Source organism: Protopterus annectens, chromosome 3.part1 (assembly GCF_019279795.1).
Source record: "Protopterus annectens isolate FY-2018-M chromosome 3.part1, PAN1.0, whole genome shotgun sequence".
NCBI classification, from domain to species: Eukaryota; Metazoa; Chordata; order Ceratodontiformes; family Protopteridae; genus Protopterus; species Protopterus annectens.
The window spans coordinates 1859523683-1859545432 of record NC_056732.1 but is presented as its reverse complement, the minus strand read 5'-3'; the positions used below and the strand labels follow the sequence as shown (position 1 = coordinate 1859545432).

At 43.3% G+C, this 21750-nt stretch overlaps 1 protein-coding gene across 1 annotated transcript in view; it reads right to left on the bottom strand.

Moving 5' to 3' along the window:
* LOC122798771 (zinc finger protein 271-like) overlaps nt 1-21750 on the bottom strand; it is a 255262-nt gene that overhangs the window by 96460 nt on the left and 137052 nt on the right. The window contains exon 3 of the mRNA XM_044067882.1: nt 20685-20807. Coding sequence (XP_043923817.1) covers nt 20685-20807 — 123 coding nt within the window. The remainder of the gene's footprint in view (nt 1-20684; nt 20808-21750) is intronic.

Here is a 21750-nt window from a genome sequence, read left to right as displayed (position 1 = left end):
CAGTCGGCCCGAATACCAGAGTATAAGGCTGACGTCGGTCAGGGCGCATTAGACTGACGTCAGTACGTCAGGGTACTAATGCGCATGACCGACGTCATATCCTCAGTCTTTTCTTGCCCCAGATGTCAGAAGACCCTAAAAAGACAAGTCCCAAAATACCTGCACCAAAAACATGTACAATATATACAAGAATATATACAAAAATATAAGCATGTAAACTCACCTACACAACCACCCCTAAACACAGAGGGGAAGGAGGGAGGGTAAATTGGACTGCAGCAATGGAATCCTCGAACATCTACATTTATGGTAGGTACAAAACTGTACTATGTTCTTAGTCTTCCATTGCTGCAGTCCTTACTATTGGGTAGAATCCCAAAGCAGAGGTAAGGGAGGCTGGCAAATCATAAAGATGTAGGAGCTGACAACATGCCTTGCAAAACAGCTGTGGCAAAACCAGCCCTAGACTTAGAGTAGATAGGAAGGTGATAATGCTTAGAGAAAGTATGCACTGAACTCCAAGTAGCTGCTTCCAAAATATCCTTAGTTGCCACCCCCCTTAGAAATGCTGTTGAAGTGGCAGTAGCCCTAGTGGAATGAGGCCTAATCCCAGCTGGAATCTCCTTGCCATGATGGGAATAACAAAATGCAATGCAAAAGCCAATCCACCTAGAAATAGTTTGTTTTGACACAGGCCTGCCCTGTGAACCCAAAGCAAAAGAAACAAACAACTGCTGAGACTGCCTAAAATCCTTAGTCCTGCTTAAATAATAACGCAATTGCCTGTGTACATCTAAAGTGTGCAAAATCTTTTCCCCTTTATTTTGAGGGTCTGCATAAAACGTAGGCAAATGAATAGTTTGGTTTAAAGCCACACTAGAAACCACCTTAGGCATAAAGGAAGGATTAGTGCGTAATGATACCCTATCCTTATGGAAAATCAAAAGGGCTCTACTGCCATAAGGGCCTGCAACTCAGACACCCTTCTTGCAGAAGTAATAGCCAACAGAAAAGCAGTCTTCCATGACAAGTATTTCAATTCAGCAGTAGCTGCAGGTTCAAAAGGTTGTAGAGTAAGTTTTTCCAACACAAAATTGAGATCCCAAGCAGGAGTAGGAGCTCTATTGGGGGTCTTATATTCTTTGCCCCTCTAAGAAACTGCTTGAACAAAGGATGCGAAAACAAAGGTGGGTCACAATCATAGTGAGCTGAAATTGCTGCAGCATGAATCTTAATGGAAGAGAAGGACAAACCTTTGTCCAATAACTCAGTAAGATATTGAAGAGCCACACTCAAATTAGGCTCTGAAATCTCCAAATTCTTTGCTGTACTCCAAAATAAAAATCTCTTCCATTTTTCTGCGTACACTCTCCTTGTACTAGGTCTTCTAGCTTCCATAATCACATTTAAAACTTGTTGAGGAAGTTGAGACCTGCTGTGTTTCAACACAGAATATGCCAGGCAGTTAGATGAAGAGAGTGAAGCTTGACATTGAGCAGATGACCGTCCTTCTGAGATAACAGATGAGGAATCAGAGGTAAAGGCCATGGAGGCTTCTTTACCAGACTCCGTAGTAGTGGGTACCAGTGTTGCCGAGGCCAATCTGGAGCTATCAAAATCATCCTTGGCCTGTCTTGTCTGACCTTTAATAGTACCTTTGGAAGAAGAGGCAGAGGTGGAAAGGCATACACATGAAGGTTTTTCCAACTGAAAGACAGAGCATCCACTTTCCAAGCTGTGTGATGAAACCCCTTTGTGCAGTACTTTGGCAGCTGGTGGTTTAGTGGAGAAGCGAACAGATCTATGTCTGGAGTTCCCCATGACACTGTCAATTTCTGAAATACATGAAGATCCAGTTTCCACTCGTGGGGATCCATGATTTGTCTGCTTAACACATCTGCTAAGGAGTTCTGTGCTCCTGGCAGAAACCTTGCCTGAAGAGTTAGTTGCAAGCTTAGCGCAGTCTCCCATAAAATCATTGCTTGCCTGCATAGAGGATAAGAATGTGTTCCCCTGCTTGTTGATGTACCACATGACAGTTGTGTTGTCTGTTAGAATCAACACCTGCCCTGGAAGAAGTAACTCCTTGAAAGCCATTAATGCAAACTGGACTGCTAACATCTCCTTCATGTTGATATGTAGATGCTGTAGTCTGGCAGGCCACTTGTCTTGTATCCACTTTCCATTTAGATGAGCTCCCCAAGCAATGTCCGAGGCATCTGTCGTTAAAATCTGACTTGCCTCTGGCCGGGTCACAGAGAGTCCCTTGTTTAGGTGACATTCCTGAGCCCACCACAAGAATTCTTTTGAAGGCAAGGTATTATTTGAATGACAGTGTCCAAATCCTGGCAGTGCTGTGTCCATACATTTTGAGATACCATTGTAGCTTCCTCATATGCAGTTTGGCATTGGGAAGCACCAGAATACAAGATGCCATGAACCCTAATGCTTGAAGGACTGTCCTTGCAGTCAGCACGGACTGATGAGATAGTTGATGGAAGTAAAGTGACAGACTCTTTTGTTTGTCCGGGGTTAAAAGGCCATCTGGGCTGCTGTATTCAGTCTCACACCCAGAAAGCACATGTCTTGAGAGGGTACTAGACTGGACTTTATTTCGTTCACAGAATACCCTAGGCATCTTAGCACTGCTATAACATATTCCAGATGCTGTAGAAGGTCTTCCTTTTCTTGAGCCAGAATCAGGCAGTCGTCCAAGTAAGGATAGATTTGAATTCCTTGAAGCCTGAAGTAAGCTATCACTGGAGCCAGAACCTTTGTGAATACTCTGGGCAGTAGATAAGCCAAAGGGCAATGCAGAGAACTGATAATGAGAATTTCCAGCTCGAAACGCAGATACTTCCTGCAACTTAGCCTTATAGGCACATGAAGGTAAGCTTCCTTGAGATCTAAAGTTACCATCCAGTGATCTTTGCCCAGCAGAGGTAAAAGCTGTTGTAACGTCAACATCTTGAACTTGGGAATGTCCAAAGCGTGTTGAGGAGAGATAAATCCAAAATTGGTCTCCACGTGTTCCCCTTCTTTGGTACAAGGAACAGGCGAGAATAAAATCCTAGGCCCCTTTCTGATACAGGGACTGGCTGAATGGCCCCTATCTGGAGTAACTGAGAAACTTGCTTGTGAGCCTCTTTTCTTTGTGGAGGAGGAACGTCTGGCATGCCTTTGAAAGGGGGCATTGTATGGAAATAAAATCTGTAACCATGGTGAATGATATCCAGCACCCATTTGTCTTGAGTAATTAAATCCCAATTTTCTTTGAAAAGAGACAGTCTTCCTCCCAAAGGAGCTGCCAGACGGGAATCTACTGGCAGCTGAAAAGACAGGTCATTGGGTCTGTTTGCGAAAGGACTGACCCCTGCCCTCACCAGAAGTCTGAGCAGGTGAACTCCCTGTTCTAGGCCTAAAAGAACCTTGAGCCCTGCCCCTACCACGTCTAGACCTACCCCTAGACTGGGAATCATAAGCAGGATATGTCCACCCCTTAGCAGGCCAATTTCTACTAAACTTCGGTGGCTGCACCTGCAAAAAATCTTTAACAGTTTGCATAGACTTAGCTTTGTCCTCCATTTTCTTTAAAACTGCTTCTACAGGCGATCCAAACAACACATCAGACTGTAAAGGAGCATCCAAAATCCTTGTCTTAACATGCTCAGCTAAATTCTGATCCTTCAACCAGGCATGCCTGCGAAGAACAGAACTGGTAGCAGCCACCCTCGAGGAGGCCTGTACAGCATCAAAACCACATTGCAAAGAATGCTTACCCACCTGTTCAGACACATGAACCAAATCCAGCAACTCTTTACACTCAATACCTTCCGCCAAAGCATCCACCTTAGATTTCAATTGTGAAAGGAGATAATTCTGATATTTTAGCATGTGAAACTGACAATTCAATGCTCTCATGGCTAGAGTGGAAGAAGTATACACTTTCTTTCCCCACCTATCCAAAGCCCTTGCCTCTTTATCAGTGGGAACAGGATTTTTAACCACAGAAGCCTTAACACCTTTAGGCCCTTGAGAAATAGTTTCTGGGTCAGCCCTAGGACTCTTAAACAAATACTTATGAGCTTCGGGCACCCTATAATACCTATCAGGCTTAACAGGAGCAGGAGGCAAAGAGTCAGGGTTCAGGGAAGCCTCTGCACAAACATCTTCCACCACATTCAACACAGGAGGAATAGCTAAAGGCCTATGCTGGGGTAAAACAAGAATTCCCTAAGCCTTTTCCTGGAATCAGAGTAATCCTGGCCTTCCCATTTAAAGTGCTCCCTCATGGAATGCAGAGTCTCTGAAAATGAGAAATCGTCAGGAGGAGAAGCTGTAGGAGTGGAATCATCCACATCAGAATCAGAATAAGTAGGATACTCCTGCAAGTCTTCCGCAGAAGACTCTGAAGCCTCTGAACACTGTTCAAAACTATCAAACTCCGGTTCCACCCTAGGCCTCTTATCAGGCGGGGGCATAGAACCTCTAATCATAGTAATCAAATCTTCTGCCATTCTAAGCATATGTTTCTTAGGTACAGAACCCGAAATGCTAGGAGAAGCCCCCACTGAAGCTGAACTAGGCCTACCTCTTAAGGAAGTTTTGGCAACAGAAGGAGAGGCTCTAACTACCTTGGGAAGAGAGGGAAGAACAGTCACCTGAGAAGCCCCCTCAGCCTGGCCTACCTTCTGAGAAGGTACATCCTGTAATAGTAAAGTTTCTGCCTGGGACTCCATGGAAACTCCTGGCAAAACCTCTGGCTCCACTGAGCCTTCTAAAGAACCGGCGTCCGGGACTGCGGTTCATCAACCCTAGGCTTCGCTGTTTTGTCCTTGCGCTTCTTGACGAAGCGGGCGGAGCATCCGGCGGCATTTTATAATTACAACGCTTCCCAAACACTAACCTGGCACAGTCTAACCTCCTCTTAATAGTGCGTTTGTTAAACCTAGCACAAGGCGGCAACCAACAACGTCGTGCTCAGGCCTAAACAAGGTATACACAAGGTATGGTAATCCCTATGAGGTATCTGTTTCCCACAAGAAATACAGTTATTCACTTTTCTGACATCCGGTAAAATACTGAGGCAAGAAAAGCGAAAATGTTCTAGCGGGTACTTAGCCAACTCTGTTTGGTCTGAAACTCCGGTTTCAGAAATATTTCAGAACGCCAACCTGCACTCGCAAAACTGCTTCTGCATCGGACCATGCGGCAAAAAAGACTGGGGATATGACGTCGGTCATGCGCATTAGTACCCTGTCGTACTGACGTCAGTCTAATGCGCCCTGACCGACGTCAGCCTTATACTCTGGTATTCGGGCCGACTGGACGCGGACTATACCCAATAGTAAGGACTGCAGCAATGGAAGACGAAGAACATCACCTATATGCCACCTTATAACCACTGTAGATTTGATCTGGGACACTTCCCCCAGTCCCATCTCTTTACCTTATTCTACCCAACAGACTCCTTCTGAACTTGTTTTTAGTCATTTTCAATTTAATTGCATTTTTTTAAACTGTTTGGTATAACAATGCTACATACTCAAGTATGCTAGCTTGTACTGCATTTGAATTGTTTTTATTGCTGTTTTAGCTACTTTTCTGTACATATATAACAAAAACAAAAACAAAATCTAAGCTGGTTTCCTACCTTTCCTGTAACTAGTGTAGTCCAGATTCAGACTTGTTGTATCCAGCACTGTATGTAAGCTTCTGAGCCCCCCCCCCAAGCTTTCTGTGTTGAAGGGAAGCCTTCTAGTTTATCAGTGGGAGTGGTAAGCACTAGGTAACCTATCTACCACATAAGGAGTGGATCTGGCCTAGAAATTGTAGTTTTTATTTTATTTTTATTTTATTTTTAAAATAAATAAAATAAAATAAAATAAAAAAATTGTAGTTACTGGCAGTTTGGGCAGTTTTTACATCTCTCAACTTTCTGATTTAAAAGCCCGCATTTGCACTTGTTTCCCCCCTTTCCTGTAACTAGTTTAGTCCAGATACAGATTCTTAGCTTTAGCACTTAAATTTGCTTATTCATACTCAGCACTTGTTCAGAACTTGTAAGCACTAAATAAGCTACTAATTACTACAGCACTCAATCTTCCTCATTACCTAGAGGAAAACAGTTTTGGTACTTACTTTCCTCACTTGCTTAGAGAAAAACAGCTCTTGTACTCACTTTCCTCACTTATCTAGAGGAAAATAGTTTTTTATTCAGGCATGTCCAAGGGTCAGCTCCCAGTGTTCTCTCCTGTCTAGCTGATGAATCTGGGCATCTGGGGGCAATGTAGAAATTGCCTCATGTACACAGACAACCCTCTCCTCCTACCACCCAACACTATAACCTGTGAGAGATGCACTTATCTAGCCAAACTGGAGGTAAAGCTCTCTCCAAGCAAGACTGAACTTGACAGTCGAGGAGAAGGTAAACACTTGCACCACACCACACTCATCACATAGCTTCACTAAATCTACAATATCAAACTCCACACATAGAAACACAAAAAAATTTGCGTTGGCTCTAAGTAATAATCTGCTCAAGCAACAGAGACCTCCAACGCAGAAATGCAAGTAACCTCCACTCCCAACACAACCCAAATGACACAGAGCCTGCAGACTCAGTGTGCCACTCAACCACAGCCAGTAAGGCAAAAAAAGTACCCAAACACACTAGTCATACATGACTCTATAGTCAGGCACACTGATGTCCCCCTCACCAGGCTAAACAAGGAGAAGGTTACTGCCTGTCGGGTGCCAGGATCCATCACATAACCCACACACTCAGGTCACTCCCCAACAAGTACAAATATGACTCTGTCATTGTTCCATGTTGGTGTGAATGACCTGAGACGTACCTCCCTGGACTACATGAAAAGAGACACGGAAGAGCTCTCCGATCTTGTAGCCCAGGCAGGTACGACCCTAGCCCTGAGTAGCATTCTGCCATCACCCAGAATGATGCCGCAGTACAAGGACAAAATGATTGACTTCAACAATTGGCTAAGCTTCTGGTGTCATTCTAAAGGGCTCCAGTATCTATCTGCCTGGGATGACATGGTCGACAGACCACGATGCTTTGCCAGAGATGGCCTGCACCTGTCACCCATGGTTTTCCGGATACTGGCTAAGGTTCTTGCCACTCCTATAGTGCCTTTTTTAGGCAGGGTTCAAATGACAAATTCACCACCATAACAGGAACAGGCAAGCAAAAACTGAGGGTGATGCTAATCAATGCTAGAAGTCAAAATCTCAAAATGCACAAACTCAAGGTACTCCTTAAAATGGAGAACATTGATATCAGTGCAGTGACTGAGACCTGGGTCAAGGCTCCATAGAGCACCCCTGCACTACCAGGCTATAACTCATACCACACTTTTCGGCCATGTAACCTGGACCGGAACACCAAAGGCGGAGGTGTGTCCATATTCATTAAGGATATCCACACCTCCAGGCTAGTTGCTCAGCATAATTCAGCCAAGGTTATCCAAGTGCAACTAACTATGGGCAAAACTGCAATCCAAATTGTAGCTTGATAAAGATCCCACACCATGCCCCAGGATTCCCACTCCTCTTTTCCTGATGTACTGGAAAACATTAGGGTTCAACCAAACACCATAATAATGGGTGATTTCAACTACCCCACCATTAACTGGGAAAACTACTCATGTACCAACGCTTTCTGAAAATCAAAAACTCCAATGCCCTGGATCAACTTATTCACACCCCCACCAGGGGCAACAATATCCTAGATCTAGTCATTACCACCATGAGTGACCGGTGTTCCATACCTGAAGTCAATGCCTCACTGGTCCGATCCAACCATAAGCTAATTACCCTAGATATCCACATTCTGCCCCCACAACCATGGTAAAAAACTTCTCCAAGGCCAACTTCATGCTTCTTAAGACAGACGTGGTGAACTTCATGACACCCATGCAGATGGACAATACAGTTACGACTACTAAATCCTACACAACTGCACTTTATAAGCATTTACACGAGTGCACGGATCGTGCTATCCCAAACAGAACCAAGATGCTATCCTCCAAAAAAAGGAAGCCAATCTGGTGGTCCCCTGCCATAAACAAACTGTACAACAGAAGGAAGAAACTGTTGCAAAAGAGAGTAAAATCCCATGAGTGGAGGAGCTCCCTGGTCAGCCTCAGTAAGAAGCTACGATCCTTGATAAAATCCTCCAAAGCTAGTTATGAAAACAAAATCGCCACTGATTCTAAAGACAACCACAAAGCATTCTATAGCTATGTCAAGAATCTCAATGGCAACACTCAGATCTGCTCCGAGTTACAGCAAAATGGCACTAAATATACAGACCCAACTGATATTGCCAACATCTGGCACATAGGTTCAGTGCTAACTTTTCCCCTCTCTCACCCCCTAAAGAGACCATCTCTATACTGGAAGAATGCAAAGTTTCTGTAATCACGGCTGCAACGATAAAAACCACACTCTCCAAAGCCAAGAATGCAGCATCCATGGGACCAGACAACATCCCAGGCTGTGTTCTACATGAACTACAGAACGAACTGGCACCCCACCTAAGTACCATGTTCAATCATAGCCTCACCTCAGGCTTTGTGCCTGCTGAATGGTGCACAGCGACGGTTATCCCACTGCACAAGGGGGGAGCCACCATGGACCCCGGGAACTACCGCCCCATTAGCCTGACGAGCCTGGTCTGCAAGGCCATGGAACGTATCATCATGGAACATATAAACAAAGACATTGGTAATCTCCAAACTCTGGACCCCACCCAGTTTGGGTTTCTAAAAGGCAGTTCATGTCTCCTAAACCTGACAGACTTCTTTGAAGCAGTCACCAAAGCCGTAGACAAGGGTAAGGTGGTTCACACAGCCTATCTAGATCTTGCCAAGGCTTTCAACACCATCCCCCACTCTGGAATTATAGATAAACTCACTAAACTAGGTATAAATCCCTATGTCACAAGATGGGTTGCCAAATGGCTCACGGACAGAACCCACACTGTGAAAGTAGCAGACTCCAAATCCGACTTCAGACCAGGGACAAGTGGAGTACCACAGGGTTCAGTCCTGGGTCCTCTCCTGTTTGGTATCTACTTCTCTGAAGTACAGGCTAACACAGAAGGTCTTTGGCTAATGAAGTTTGCAGATGACTGCAAACTAGGAGCCATAATCGAAACTCCTAACGATGTGGACATCCTGCAAAAGGGCCTCACTGAGACAGATGCCTGGTGTCAAAGCCATGGCCTCAAACTCAATGCCAAAAAGTGCATTGTCATCCCCTTTGGTAAAAACTCTGTACCTACGAACTACAACATAGGCGGTAGTATACATAACACTGAAAGTGTGATAAGAGACCTTGGGACACAGGTGGACAGTAGTCTCTCCTTTGATAATCACATCACCACAGTAGTCAGGAAATCCTTCTACGTGGCACACCTCATCACAAAAGGTTTCTCATCCAGAAAAAAAGAGGTCATTGCTCCCCTCTACTCATCACTCATTAGACCCATTATAGAGTACAATGCCCCTTTTGATATGTACCTCACAAGACATCTACAACAACTGGAAAGGCCGCAGAAATACCTCACAAAGAGGATTACCAGCCTCAAACAGATGCCCTACGCAGACCATCTAAAAAAACTCCAGCTTTACTGCGTTGCATATCGCCTACTCAGAGGTGATCTCTGCCTAACATACAAAGCTATGTCAAACCCAGAGCTGTTGGACATGCTCCACTTAACGAAATCCCAGTCCCTCCGAGCTAGACGCTTTAGGGACCTAAACCTTGTCACCACAATAAACAGAACATGCTGGAGGGATAGATTCCTGTCCCAGAGACTTTCCATACTCTGGAATAAACTACCTATCTATATCTAACAAAGCTCCTCATTAGCACTGTTCAAGAAGAATCTTGATGACTGGATGGGAAATAGGAAATTCACCCCGGGGATCACTTCTGTGCCTCTGCCCGACAGTGGCGCAGGAAAATGATTTTCTTGAGTGGCAAAAGTCAGGGTACCTTTTTGGCTGGGCTTGTATAGGCCCCAGGGCCGATAGCCTAGTACCTACCTATGAACAGGGTAATGCTGGTATATAGGTGTTTTGTAATGCTGGTATATAGGTGTTTATATAATAGTGTAATGCTGGCATACAGGTGTTTGTATAATAACAGTGTAATGCTGGCAAATAGGTGTTTATATAACCGTATAATGCTGGTATATAGGTGTTTATATAATAGTGTAATGCTGGCATATAGGTGTTTGTATAATAACAGTGTAATGCTGGCATATAGGTGTTTATATAATAGGGTAATGCTGGTATATAGATGTTTATATAATAGTGTAATGTTGGTATACAGGTGTTTACATAATAACAGGGTAATGCTAGTATATAGGTGTTTATATAATAACAGTGTAATGCTGGTATATAGGTGTTTATATAATAACAGTGTAATGTTGACATATAGGTGTTTATATAATAACAGTGTAATGCTGGTATATATGTGTTTAGATAATAACAGTTTAATGCTGGTATGCAAGTGTTTAGGAGCAATACTGACATCATTGCATTTGCTTATAGCAACACTGCATAAGTGTCTTTGCTTTACTCATGCAGACTCATGTTTATTCATATATTTCTGATATATGCTTGTAATATCCTGAAAAAGTACATGACTTGGCAAAAGTTGCTATAGAATGGTAAGAGTTTATACATTTGTATTTATTTTCTAGGATAGGGCACTGATATCCATGGACCATTTTCAGACTCAGCCCGAGAGTGTTGCTTGGTTAAGTGACTTGCTCAGAACCGCACAATTAGGCACTGGAATCAAACCTTGCACCACAGAACCACAGGAAACAGCTCCTTAACCCTTTAAGCCAGCTGCCAGACGTTTCCTAATGTATGTTTACCCTCATGCTCACTTGAGGTTTTAACCAAGGGGCATTTTTTTCACACAGTGTCATAGCCGCTTCATTGGCCAATTGTATTATTATCTGTTTCTTCTATTCTAATGACACTAGTCATGTCCTCACCTCTGCACTTCTTTATGTACTTTGTAATTAGTAATAGTTTTTGCTTACAGCGTCCTATTATATTTTACTTCTTAGGTGCAAAAAGTTTTCTCCCTTGAACAACCACTATCCTAGCATCAATTTCCTGCAAATGTGTATGCCACTTCACTCAGCAATACACCTTCTCAGAAGCTCAGAGATTTGATGCAAAAGACCTATACAACTCAGTATAGGCAATGCAGCACAGTCTGATAACGGATGTATGTTTTAGCTTATTATTATATTTTCAACTTTAATATAACAGCTAAGTATGAATAGCAGCTTGAAATTATCCTAACAGTGCTTTAATTATTATTCTATGCACAGTATCCAAGATGTAGTCAGTCAGTAGAATTAATTTTTAATTAAGAGATTTTTTCTTATTACATCCACCTAAGACTACTGCATATGAAATTTCAGTGATTCATTCTTTTCCCATTATGCAATATGTGGTCCTTGAACCCACAACCAAGTGTACTACTACCATGATCAGCCTTGTATAAAAACAACACAATCCTTGAACCCACAAATCAAGTGCACTACTACCATGATCAGCCTTGTATAAAAACAACACAATCCTTGAACCCACAAATCAAGTGCACCACTACCATGATCAGCCTTGTATAAAAACAACACAATCCTTGAACCCACAATCAAGTGTACTACTACCACCATGATCAGCCTTGTATAAAAACAACACAATCAAGTGTACTACTATTATGATCAGCCTTGTATAAAAATAACACAATCCTTGAACCCACAATCAAGTGTACTACTACCATGATCAGGCTTGTCTAAAAACAATGCAATCCTTGAACCCACAATCAAGTGTACTACTACCATTACCAGCCTTGTATAAAAACAACACAATCCTTATAGGTTCATAGGTTGGTACTAGGCTATCGGCCCTAGGGCCTATACAAGCCTAGCCATAACAATTCCCTGGCTATTTCTTCCCACACTATTTACTTTCCTGGACTTCTGTCTAGCAGGGCGACTGACGTAATCCCTGGGGTGAATTTCCTTTCTCCCATCCAATCACCAAAGTTCCTTTTGAAGACGGCCAAACAGACGCTCTGCTTGACGTATGGGCAGTCTATTCCAGAGTCTGGGGAGTCTCTGGGTCAGGAATCTATCCCTCCAGCATGTTTTGTTTATTGTGATGACAAAGTTTAGATCCCTGGAGGTGTGGCTCTGAGGGATTGGGATTTCTTTAAGTGGAGCATGTCCAGCAGCTGTGGGTTTGACATGGCCTTGTATGTTAAGCAGAGATCGCCTCGGAGTAGACAATATGCAACAGAGTATAGCTGGAGTTTTTCAAGACAGTCAGCATAAGGCATCCGCTTTAGGTCTGTGATTCTTTTAGTGAGGTATTTCTGTGGCCTTTCCAGTTGTTGCAGATGTCTTGAGAGGTACACACCAAATGGGGCATTGTATTCTATAATAGGTCTAATGAGGGATGAGTACAGTGGGACAATGACCTCCTTTTTTCTGGATGAAAAGCCCCTAGTGATGAGGTGTGCTACATAGAAGGATTTCCCGACTGTTGTGGTGATGTGGTTATTGAAGGCGAGACCACTGTCCACCTGTGTCCCCAAGTCTCTTATCACACTTTCGGTGTTTAGTGTACTGCCACCTATGTGGTAATTCACGGGTACATGTTTTTTCCCAAAGGGGATAACTATGCATTTCTTGGCATTGAGCTTCAGCCCATGGCTCTGGCACCAAGCATCTGTTTCTGTAAGGCCCTTTTGTAGAGTATCCACATCATTTGGGGATTCAGTAATGGCTCCCAGTTTGCAGTCATTTGTGAACTTTGTTAGCCAGAGTCCCTTAGTGTTGGCCTGTACTTCGGAGAAGTACATGCCAAACAAGAGAGGTCCCAGGACTGAACCCTGAGGTACTCCACTTGTCACTTGTCTGGATCTGGACTTGAAGTCAGCTACTTTTACAATGTGGGTGCTGTCAGCAAGCCAGTTGGCAACCCATCGAGTGACGTAGGGATTAATGCCCAGCTTAGTAAGTTTATCTATGATTCCAGAGTGGGGAATGGTGTCAAAGGCCTTGGCGAGGTCCAGATAGGCTGTGTGGACTGCCTTACCCTCATCCACGGCTCTGGAGACTGATTTGAAGAAGTCAGTCAGATTCAGGAGACAAGATCTTCACAAACTCAAACTGGGTGGGGTCCAGTGTTTTAAGGTTGTCAATGTCTTTGTTTATAAGTTCCATGATAAAACGTTCCATGGCCTTGCAGATCAGGCTCGTCAGACTGATGGGGCGGTAGTTCCCGGGATCCAAGATGGATCCCCCCTTGTGGAGTAGGATAACTGTAGCTGTGCGCCACTCAGTGGGCACGAAGCCTGAGGTGAGGGTATAATTAAACATGACACTTAGGTGAGGTGCCAGTTCATTTTGTAGTTCATGTAGTACACAGCCTGGGATGTCATCTGGTCACATGGATGCTGTATTCTTAGCTTTGGACAGTGCGTTTTTTACCTGTGTGGGCGTTATTACCAGAATTTGGCAATCTTCCGGTACTGAGATGGGCCATTTAGGGGGGTGAAGTTGGCACTGAATCGATCTGCCAAGATACTGGCAATATCCTTGGGATCAGTATATTTAATGCCATTCTGTTGTAGCTCAGAGCAGATCTGAGCATTGCTATTTAGATTCTTGACATAATTATAGAATGCCTTGTGGTTGTCTTTCAAATCTTTGGCAATTTTATTTTTGCAACTAGCCTTGAACCCACAATCAAGTGTACTACTACCATGATCAGCCTTGTATAAAAAAGTACAGTTTTGTACCTACCATAAATGTAGATGTTCGAAGATCCACATTGCTGCAGTCCTTACACTTGGGTAGTCCGCTGTCCTCGGTCGGCCCGAATATCAAAGCATTAGGCTGACGTCGGTCATGGCGCTTAAGACTGACATCAGGACGTCAGGGTACAAATGACCGACGTCATATCCTCAGTCTTTTCTTGCCCCAGATGTCAGAAGACCCTAAACAGAAAGGTCAAAAACCAAAAGACAGCAAAAAACAACCAACCACCCTTGCATTAATCATATGAACAATATATATATACAATATGCACAATATTTACAACCCAAACCACACAACCACCTCTAACAACAGAGGGAAGGAGGTTGGACTGCAGCAATGTGGATCTTGAACATCTACTCTTATGGTCGGTAAAAAAGTGCACTATGTTCTTCATCTCACATTGCTGCAGTCCGGTAGAATCCCAAAGCAGAGGTAAGGGAGGATGGCAAAACTATAAAGTAGTAGGAGCTGCCAAAATGCCCTGTAAAATAGCAGTGGCAAACCCAGCCCTAGATTTAGAGTAAAGTGGAAGGTGGTAATGCTTAGAGAAAGTATGCACTGAACTCCAAGTAGCTGCCTCCAAAATATCTTTAGTTGCCACCCCTTAAAAAGCTGTAGATGTGGCAGTAGCTCTAGTGGAATGAGGCCTAATCCCAGTTGGAACTTCCTTACCATGATGGGAATAACAGAAAGCAATACAAAACCCAATCCACTTAGAAATAGTTTGTTTTGACACAGGCTTGCCCTGAGAACCCAAAGCAAAAGAAACAAACAACTGCTGAGACTGCCTGAACCCTTTAGTTCTGCTCAAATAATATCGCAACTGCCTGTGTATATCCAAGGTGTGCAAAATCTTTTCCCCTTTATTTTGGGGGTTTGCATAAAAAGTAGGCAAATGAATAGTTTGGTTTAAAGCCACACTAGAAACCACCTTAGGCATAAAGGAAGGATTAGTACGTAAAGATACCCTATCCTTATGGAAAATTAAGAAAGGCTCAACTGCCATAAGGGCCTGTAATTCAGAAACCCTTCTTGCAGAGGTAATGGCCAACAAAAAAGCAGTCTTCCATGATAAATATTTCAACTCAGCAGTAGCTGCAGGTTCAAAAGGTTGTAGAGTGAGTTTCTCCAACACAAAATTGAGATCCCAAGCAGGAGTAGGAGCTCTATTGGGGGTCTTATATTCTTTGCCCCTCTAAGGAATTGCTTAAACAAAGGATGAGAAAACAAAGGTGGATCACAGTCATAGTGAGCAGAAATTGCTGCAGCATGAATCTTAATAGAAGAGAAGGACAACCCTTTGTCCAGTAACTCAGCAAGATATTGAAGAGCCACACTTAAATTAGGCTTAGCAACATCAAATTCCTTTGCTGCACTCCAAAATAAAAATCTCTTCCATTTACCTCGTATACTTTCCTTGTACTAGGCCTTCTGGCCTCCAAAATAACATTCAAAACTTACTGGAAGCTGAGACCCTCCAGGGTTTAAAACAGAATATGCCAGGCTGTTAGGTGAAGAGAGTGAAGTTTGACATTGAGTAAATGACTGTTCTCTTGAGACAGCAGGTGTGGAATCGAAGGCAAAGGCCATGGAGGCTCCGAACCAGACTTCTCAGTAATGGGTACCAGTGCTGTCGAGGCCAATCTGGAGCTATTAGAATCATCTTTGGCTTGTCCTGTCTGACCTTTAGGAGTACCTTTGGGAGGAGAGGCAGAGGTGGAAAGGCATACACATGAAGATTGCTCCAATTGAAAGAAAGAGCATCCACTTTCCAAGCTGTGGGATGAAACCTTTTTGTGCAAAACTTTGGCAGCTGGTGGTTTAGTGGAGAAGCGAACAGATCTATGTCTGGAGTTCCCCATGACACTGTCAATTTCTGAAATACATGAGGATCCAATTTCCACTCGTGGGGATCCATAATCTGCTCAACACGTCTGCTAAGGAGTTCTGTGCTCCGGCAGAAACCTTGCCTGAAGATTGAGTTGTAAACTGAGAGCAGTCTCCCACAAAATCATTGCTTGCCTGCATAGAGGATAAGAATGTGTTCCCCTTGCTTGTTGATGTACCACATGACAGTTGTGTTGTCTGTTAGAACCAACACCTGCCCTGGAAGAAGTAAATCCTTGAAAGCTATTAATGCAAATTGGACTGCTAACATCTCCTTCAAGTTGATATGTAGATGTTGTAGTCTGGCAGGCCACGTGTCTTGTATCCACTTTCCATTTAGATGAGCTCCCCAAGCTTTGTCTGAGGCATCTGTCGTTAGAATCTGACTCGCCTCTGGCCGGGTCACAGAGAGTCCCTTGTTTAGGTGACATTCCTGAGCCCACCACAAAAATTCCTTTTGAATGCAAGGTATTATCTGAATGACAGTGTCCATATCTTGGCAGTGCTGAGTCCATACATTTTTGAGATACCATTGTAGCTTCCTCATATGTAGTTTGGCATTGGGAAGCACCAGAATACAAGATGCCATGAACCCCAAGGCTTGAAGGACTGTCCTTGCAGTTTGCCTGGACAGATGAGACAGTTGATGGAAGTAAAGTGAAAGATTCTTTTGTTTGTCCGGGGTCAAAAAGGCCATCTGGGATGCTGTATTCAGTCTCACACCCAGAAAGCACATGTCCTGAGAGGGTACTAGACTGGACTTTATTTCGTTCACAGAATACCCCAGGCATCTTAGCACTGCTATCACATATTGTAAATGATGAAGAAGCTCATCCCTTCCTTTGGCCAAAATCAGGCAATCGTCCAAATAAGGATAAATCTGCATTCCTTTTAGCCTGAAGAAAGCTATCACTGGAGCCAGAACCTTTGTGAACACTCTGGGCGCAGTAGATAAGCCAAAGGGCAATGCAGAGAACTGATAATGAGAAGTCCCAGCTCAGCAGATACTTCCTGCAACTTAGCCTGATAGGAACATGAAGGTAAGCTTCCTTGAGATCCAGAGTCACCATCCAGTGATCTTTGCCCAGCAGAGGTAAAAGCTGTTGTAACGTCAACATTTTGAACTTGGGAATGTCCAGATAAGTGTTGAGGATAGACAAATCCAAAATTGGTCTCCACGTGTTCCCCTTCTTTGGTACTAGGAACAGGCGTGAATAAAATCCCAGGCCTACTTCTGGCAGAGGGACCGGCTGTATGGCCCTATTTGCAGCAGCAGAGAAATTTGTTTTGAGCCTCTATTCTTTGCTGAGGAGGAACGTCTGGCATGCCCTTGAAAGGAGGCAATGTATGGAAATAAAACCTGTAACCTTGGTGTATAATATCCAATACCCATTTGTCCTGGGTAATCAAATTCCAATTTTCTTTGAAGAGTGCCAAACTTCCTCCCAAAGGTGCTGCCAGACAAGAAGGCTCTGGCAGCTGAAAAGGTAGGTCATTGGGCCTGTTTACGAAAGGACTGGCCCCTGCCCTCACCGAAGACTGTGCAGGTGAACTCCCTGTTCTAGGTCTGAAAGAGCCCTGAGCTCTACCCCTACCACGTCTAGATCTTCCCTAGACTGTGAATCATAAGAAGGGTTGCGCCCACCCCTTAGCAGGCCAATTCCTACTAAACTTGGTGGCTGAACTTGCAAAAATCTTTAACAGTCTGCATAGACTTAGCCTTGTCCTCCATTTTCTTTAAAACTGCCTCCACAGGAGAACCAAACAATACATCAGACTGTAAAGGAGCATCTAAAATCCTTGTTTTAACATGGTCAGATAAATTCTGATCCCTCAGAAGAACTGACCCAGTGGCAGCCACGAGGCCTGTACAGCATCAAATCCACATTGCAAAGAATGCTTACCCACCTGTTCAGAAACATGTACCAAATCTTGCAATTCTTTACACTCAATGCCTTCCGCCAGAGCATCTACCTTAGACTTCAATTGAGAAAGAAGATAGTTTTGATATTTCAACATGTGAAACTGGCAATTCAAAGCCCTCATAGCTAAGGTGGAAGAAGTATAGACTTTCTTTCCCCATCTATCTAAAGCTCTGGCCTCTTTATCTGGAGGAACCGGATTTTTTACCACAGAGGCCTTGACACCCTTAGGTCCCTGACTAACTGTTTCTGGGTCAGCCCTAGGACTCTTATACAGATATTTATGAGCTTCAGGCACCCTGTAATACCTATCCGGCTTAACAGGAGCAGGAGGCAAAGAATCAGGATTAAGTGAAGCCTCATAAACACATCTTCCACAACATCCAGAACAGGAGGAATAGCCAAAGGCCTATGCTGGGGTAAAAGCAAAAATTCCCTAAGCCTTTTCCTGGAATCAGAGAAGTCCTGACCTTCCCACTTAAAATGTTCCCTCATAGAATGAAGAGTCTCTGAAAAAGAAAAATCCTCTGGAGGAGAAGCAGAAGGAGTAGAATCATCCACATCAGAATCAGAATAAGGAGAATACTCCTGCAAGTCTTCAGCGAAGACTCTGAAACATCCGAAGCCTGCTCAAAACTCCCCAACTCTGGTTCCACCCTAGGCCTCTTATCAGGAGGGGGCAAAGAGCCTCTAATCAAAGTAATTAAATCTTCTGCCATTTTGAGCATGTGCTTCTTGGGCACAGATCCTGAAGAACTAGGAGTGACACCAACAGAAGCTAAACCTGGCCTGCCTCTGGGAGAAGCCTTTCAAACAGAAGGAGAGGGCCTAACCACCCTAGGAAGGGAGGGGAGTACAGTAACCTGAGAAGCCCCTTCAGCCTGACCTGCCTCCTGAGAGGCCACATCCTGCAAAATCAAAGTCTCTCCCTGGAACTCCAGAGAAGCCTCGGTGGAACCACCGGTTCCACCGACGCCCAAAGAACGGATGACTCTTCTTGCCTGGGTTTAGCTGCTTTTTGGAGCATCCGGCGGCATATTGTAATTGCACCGCTTCGAAGACCAACCTGGCACAATCTAACCTCCGCTAATAGTGCGCTTATTAAACCTAGCAGCGACACCCAACAACGTCGTGCTCAGGCCCCAAACAAGGAATACACAAAGTATGATAATCTCTATCTGCTTCCCACAAGAAATACAGTTATTCACTTTTTCTGACATCCGGTAAACCACTGAGGCAAGAAAAACTAAAATATTCCCTTAGCCAACTTTGACTTGGTCTGAAACTGCTTCTGCATCGGACCATGCGGCAAAGACTGAGGATATGACGTCGGTCATGCGCATTTGTACCCTGACGTCCTGATGTCAGTCTTAAGCGCCATGACCGACGTCAGCCTAATGCTTTGATATTCGGGCCGACCGAGGACAGCGGACTACCCAAGTGTAAGGACTGCAGCAATGTGAGATGAAGAACATCAACACAATCCTTGAACCCACAATCAAGTGTACTACTGCCATGATCAGTTTGTATAAAAGCAACACAATCCTTGAACCCACAACCAATTGTACTACTGCCATGATCAGCCTTGTATAAAAACAACACAATTACATGGCATTTAATATTGGTTGCATCATTACAGAATATATTTGGTCTCACAGTGCCTTTTGCACATGTTCAGTAATGCTATATTTTACAAATTAATATAGTCTCAATTTCATCTTAATGAACATTATTAGAGGAATTAAGAAATAACATGAATGCTCTAAATGTGAATTTGCATCTTTTGTTAAAGAATGTACAGTCTCAATAAAGTTATACTGACCGACTGGTACACAATGTCCTATAGTACTGTTCACCTGTCCAACCCTATTTTTCAGTTATACACCATATTCTGCAGTACTCCTTGCCCCCAGCCTTCAGTACAATATCATGTTCTGCAGTATTGTTCCCACCAAACATCCAGTACCATAGCATGTTCTGGACTACTCGATGCCAGCCTTCAATTCCAAACTGTGTTCTGCTGTACTGCTCACACATACCCTTCAATACCACACCATGTTCTGCAGTACTGCTCACCCCCAGCCCTCAGTACCACACCATGTTTTGCAGTACTACTCACTCCAGCCTTCGGTACCACACCATGTTCTGCAATACTGCTCACTCCAGCCTTCAGTACCACACCATGTTCTACAATACTGCTCACCCACAGCCTTTAGTACCACACCATGTTCTACAATACTGCTCACCACCAGCCTTTAGTACCACATCATGTTCTGTAGAACTGCTTACACCCAGCCTTCAGTACCACACCATGTTCTGTAGTACTGCTCACCCCAGCCTTCAATACCACATCATTTCCCCAGTACTGCACATTCTAAAGATTCAATACTGCAGCATGTTCCAGAGTACTGCTTGCTACCAGCCATGAATGCTACACTATGTTCTGCTGTACTGCTTACTACAAGCCTTTAATTCTGCACTAAGTTCTGCAGTACTGCTTACCCTCAGCCTCCACAGTCATGACATGTTCTGTACTACTTTTCACACTGAGCCTTAAGTACCACACCATTCTCTGGGAAACTGTTTATTCCCAGCCTTCAGTACCACTTCATGTTCTGCAGTTCTGCACACCCCATCCTTCAGTAGCACACCGGGGTCTCCAGTACTCCTCAACACCAACTTTCAGTATCACACCAAGTTCTGCAGAAATTATAAATTTCATAAAGGTCTCAAAACTGTAACTAGCAGGTGTAATGTTGCAACTGGACTTGATTTATTTTAGGAAAAGTGACTGGGCCCAGAATAATGAAGTAAGTGTGTTTTCACATATTCGGAGGATTAATCCATGATTGTGTTGTGTAAGTACTCCCTCCTATACCTCCACCAGACTGTTAACCTGCATGTAACTGTAAACCCAGAATACTTACTATGTACTCACTGCTTGTTCGGTTACCAGGAAGTTGCCTTTGTTATAATATTTATTATGTACTTACTGATGGTCCTGTTACCAGGAAGTTGCCTTGGTTGTAATGTTGCTGTTCCTTCAGTCTCAGCAGATTGAATTGTGTCATCTTTCTCAATAAGCAACAAAAGTTTATACAAAGGAATGTCATAACCTGCAAATGAAAATAAATTGTACAGTTAACCACTGTATCCTTCCAGTAATTTTTACACCTTGTTTACAATGGTTTAATCATACAAGACGGAAAGAAAATGTTAAACATGCACTACAAAAAGCTATATGTTATCAAGAACTGTGGATAAGAATCTCTGAAGACAAATGACTGTTTTTCCATATTCTTACATTATATTACTCTTTCAATCTCGACAAGAACGCAATCCTAAGAAAGTTAGAAACTCATTTCCACATTCTTAATTTATTGTTCATATAAGTGAGTATACTCGCATATTTGTGTGTTATTTTTAAACCTGCTATCTCTCAGGATTGAAATTCAAAAACATCTGGTTCCAATCCATTCCAGTATAAATCTGAGTGCATTTAAACATGCAATACAGCAAGGAATTCTCGAGCAAACAATAAAAATATAAGCGCTTTAATAAGAGTATGGTCACTGGACTATATGACATAAATAAGTACATACTAAAGTACAATATGGTAACTGTCCAGACCGGCTTTAGTAAGTCCCATAATGCTGAGACTGCACTCTTGAAAAAATGGACTTATGGATGCTAAGATGCTAATCTTGGAGTTAGCATACAGAAGTTCGGGACATCTCAGCGGCTTGCTCCACGTAAAAAAGTGGATTTTAAAGGAGAAGTGAAGGTCAATTTTTGCCTTATTTTTTTCAGCCGATCAGCATTCAACATTAAAAGTAATGACACTTCTATAGGGAGCCGTAAAATATACCTACATTTTAGAATAGTAGACACAACTTCATTTTTGATTGAATGCTTTAATATAAAGAACATGCAGTCTGCATTAACCAAAAGTCCATCACTATTTCAAAGGGGTGCTGGAGTTCCTTAACTAGCACCTGCACTGGTCTTAATGATTTTCTTTAAATAAGGGCAATCAAAACTATCACCTTGCTGTATAAA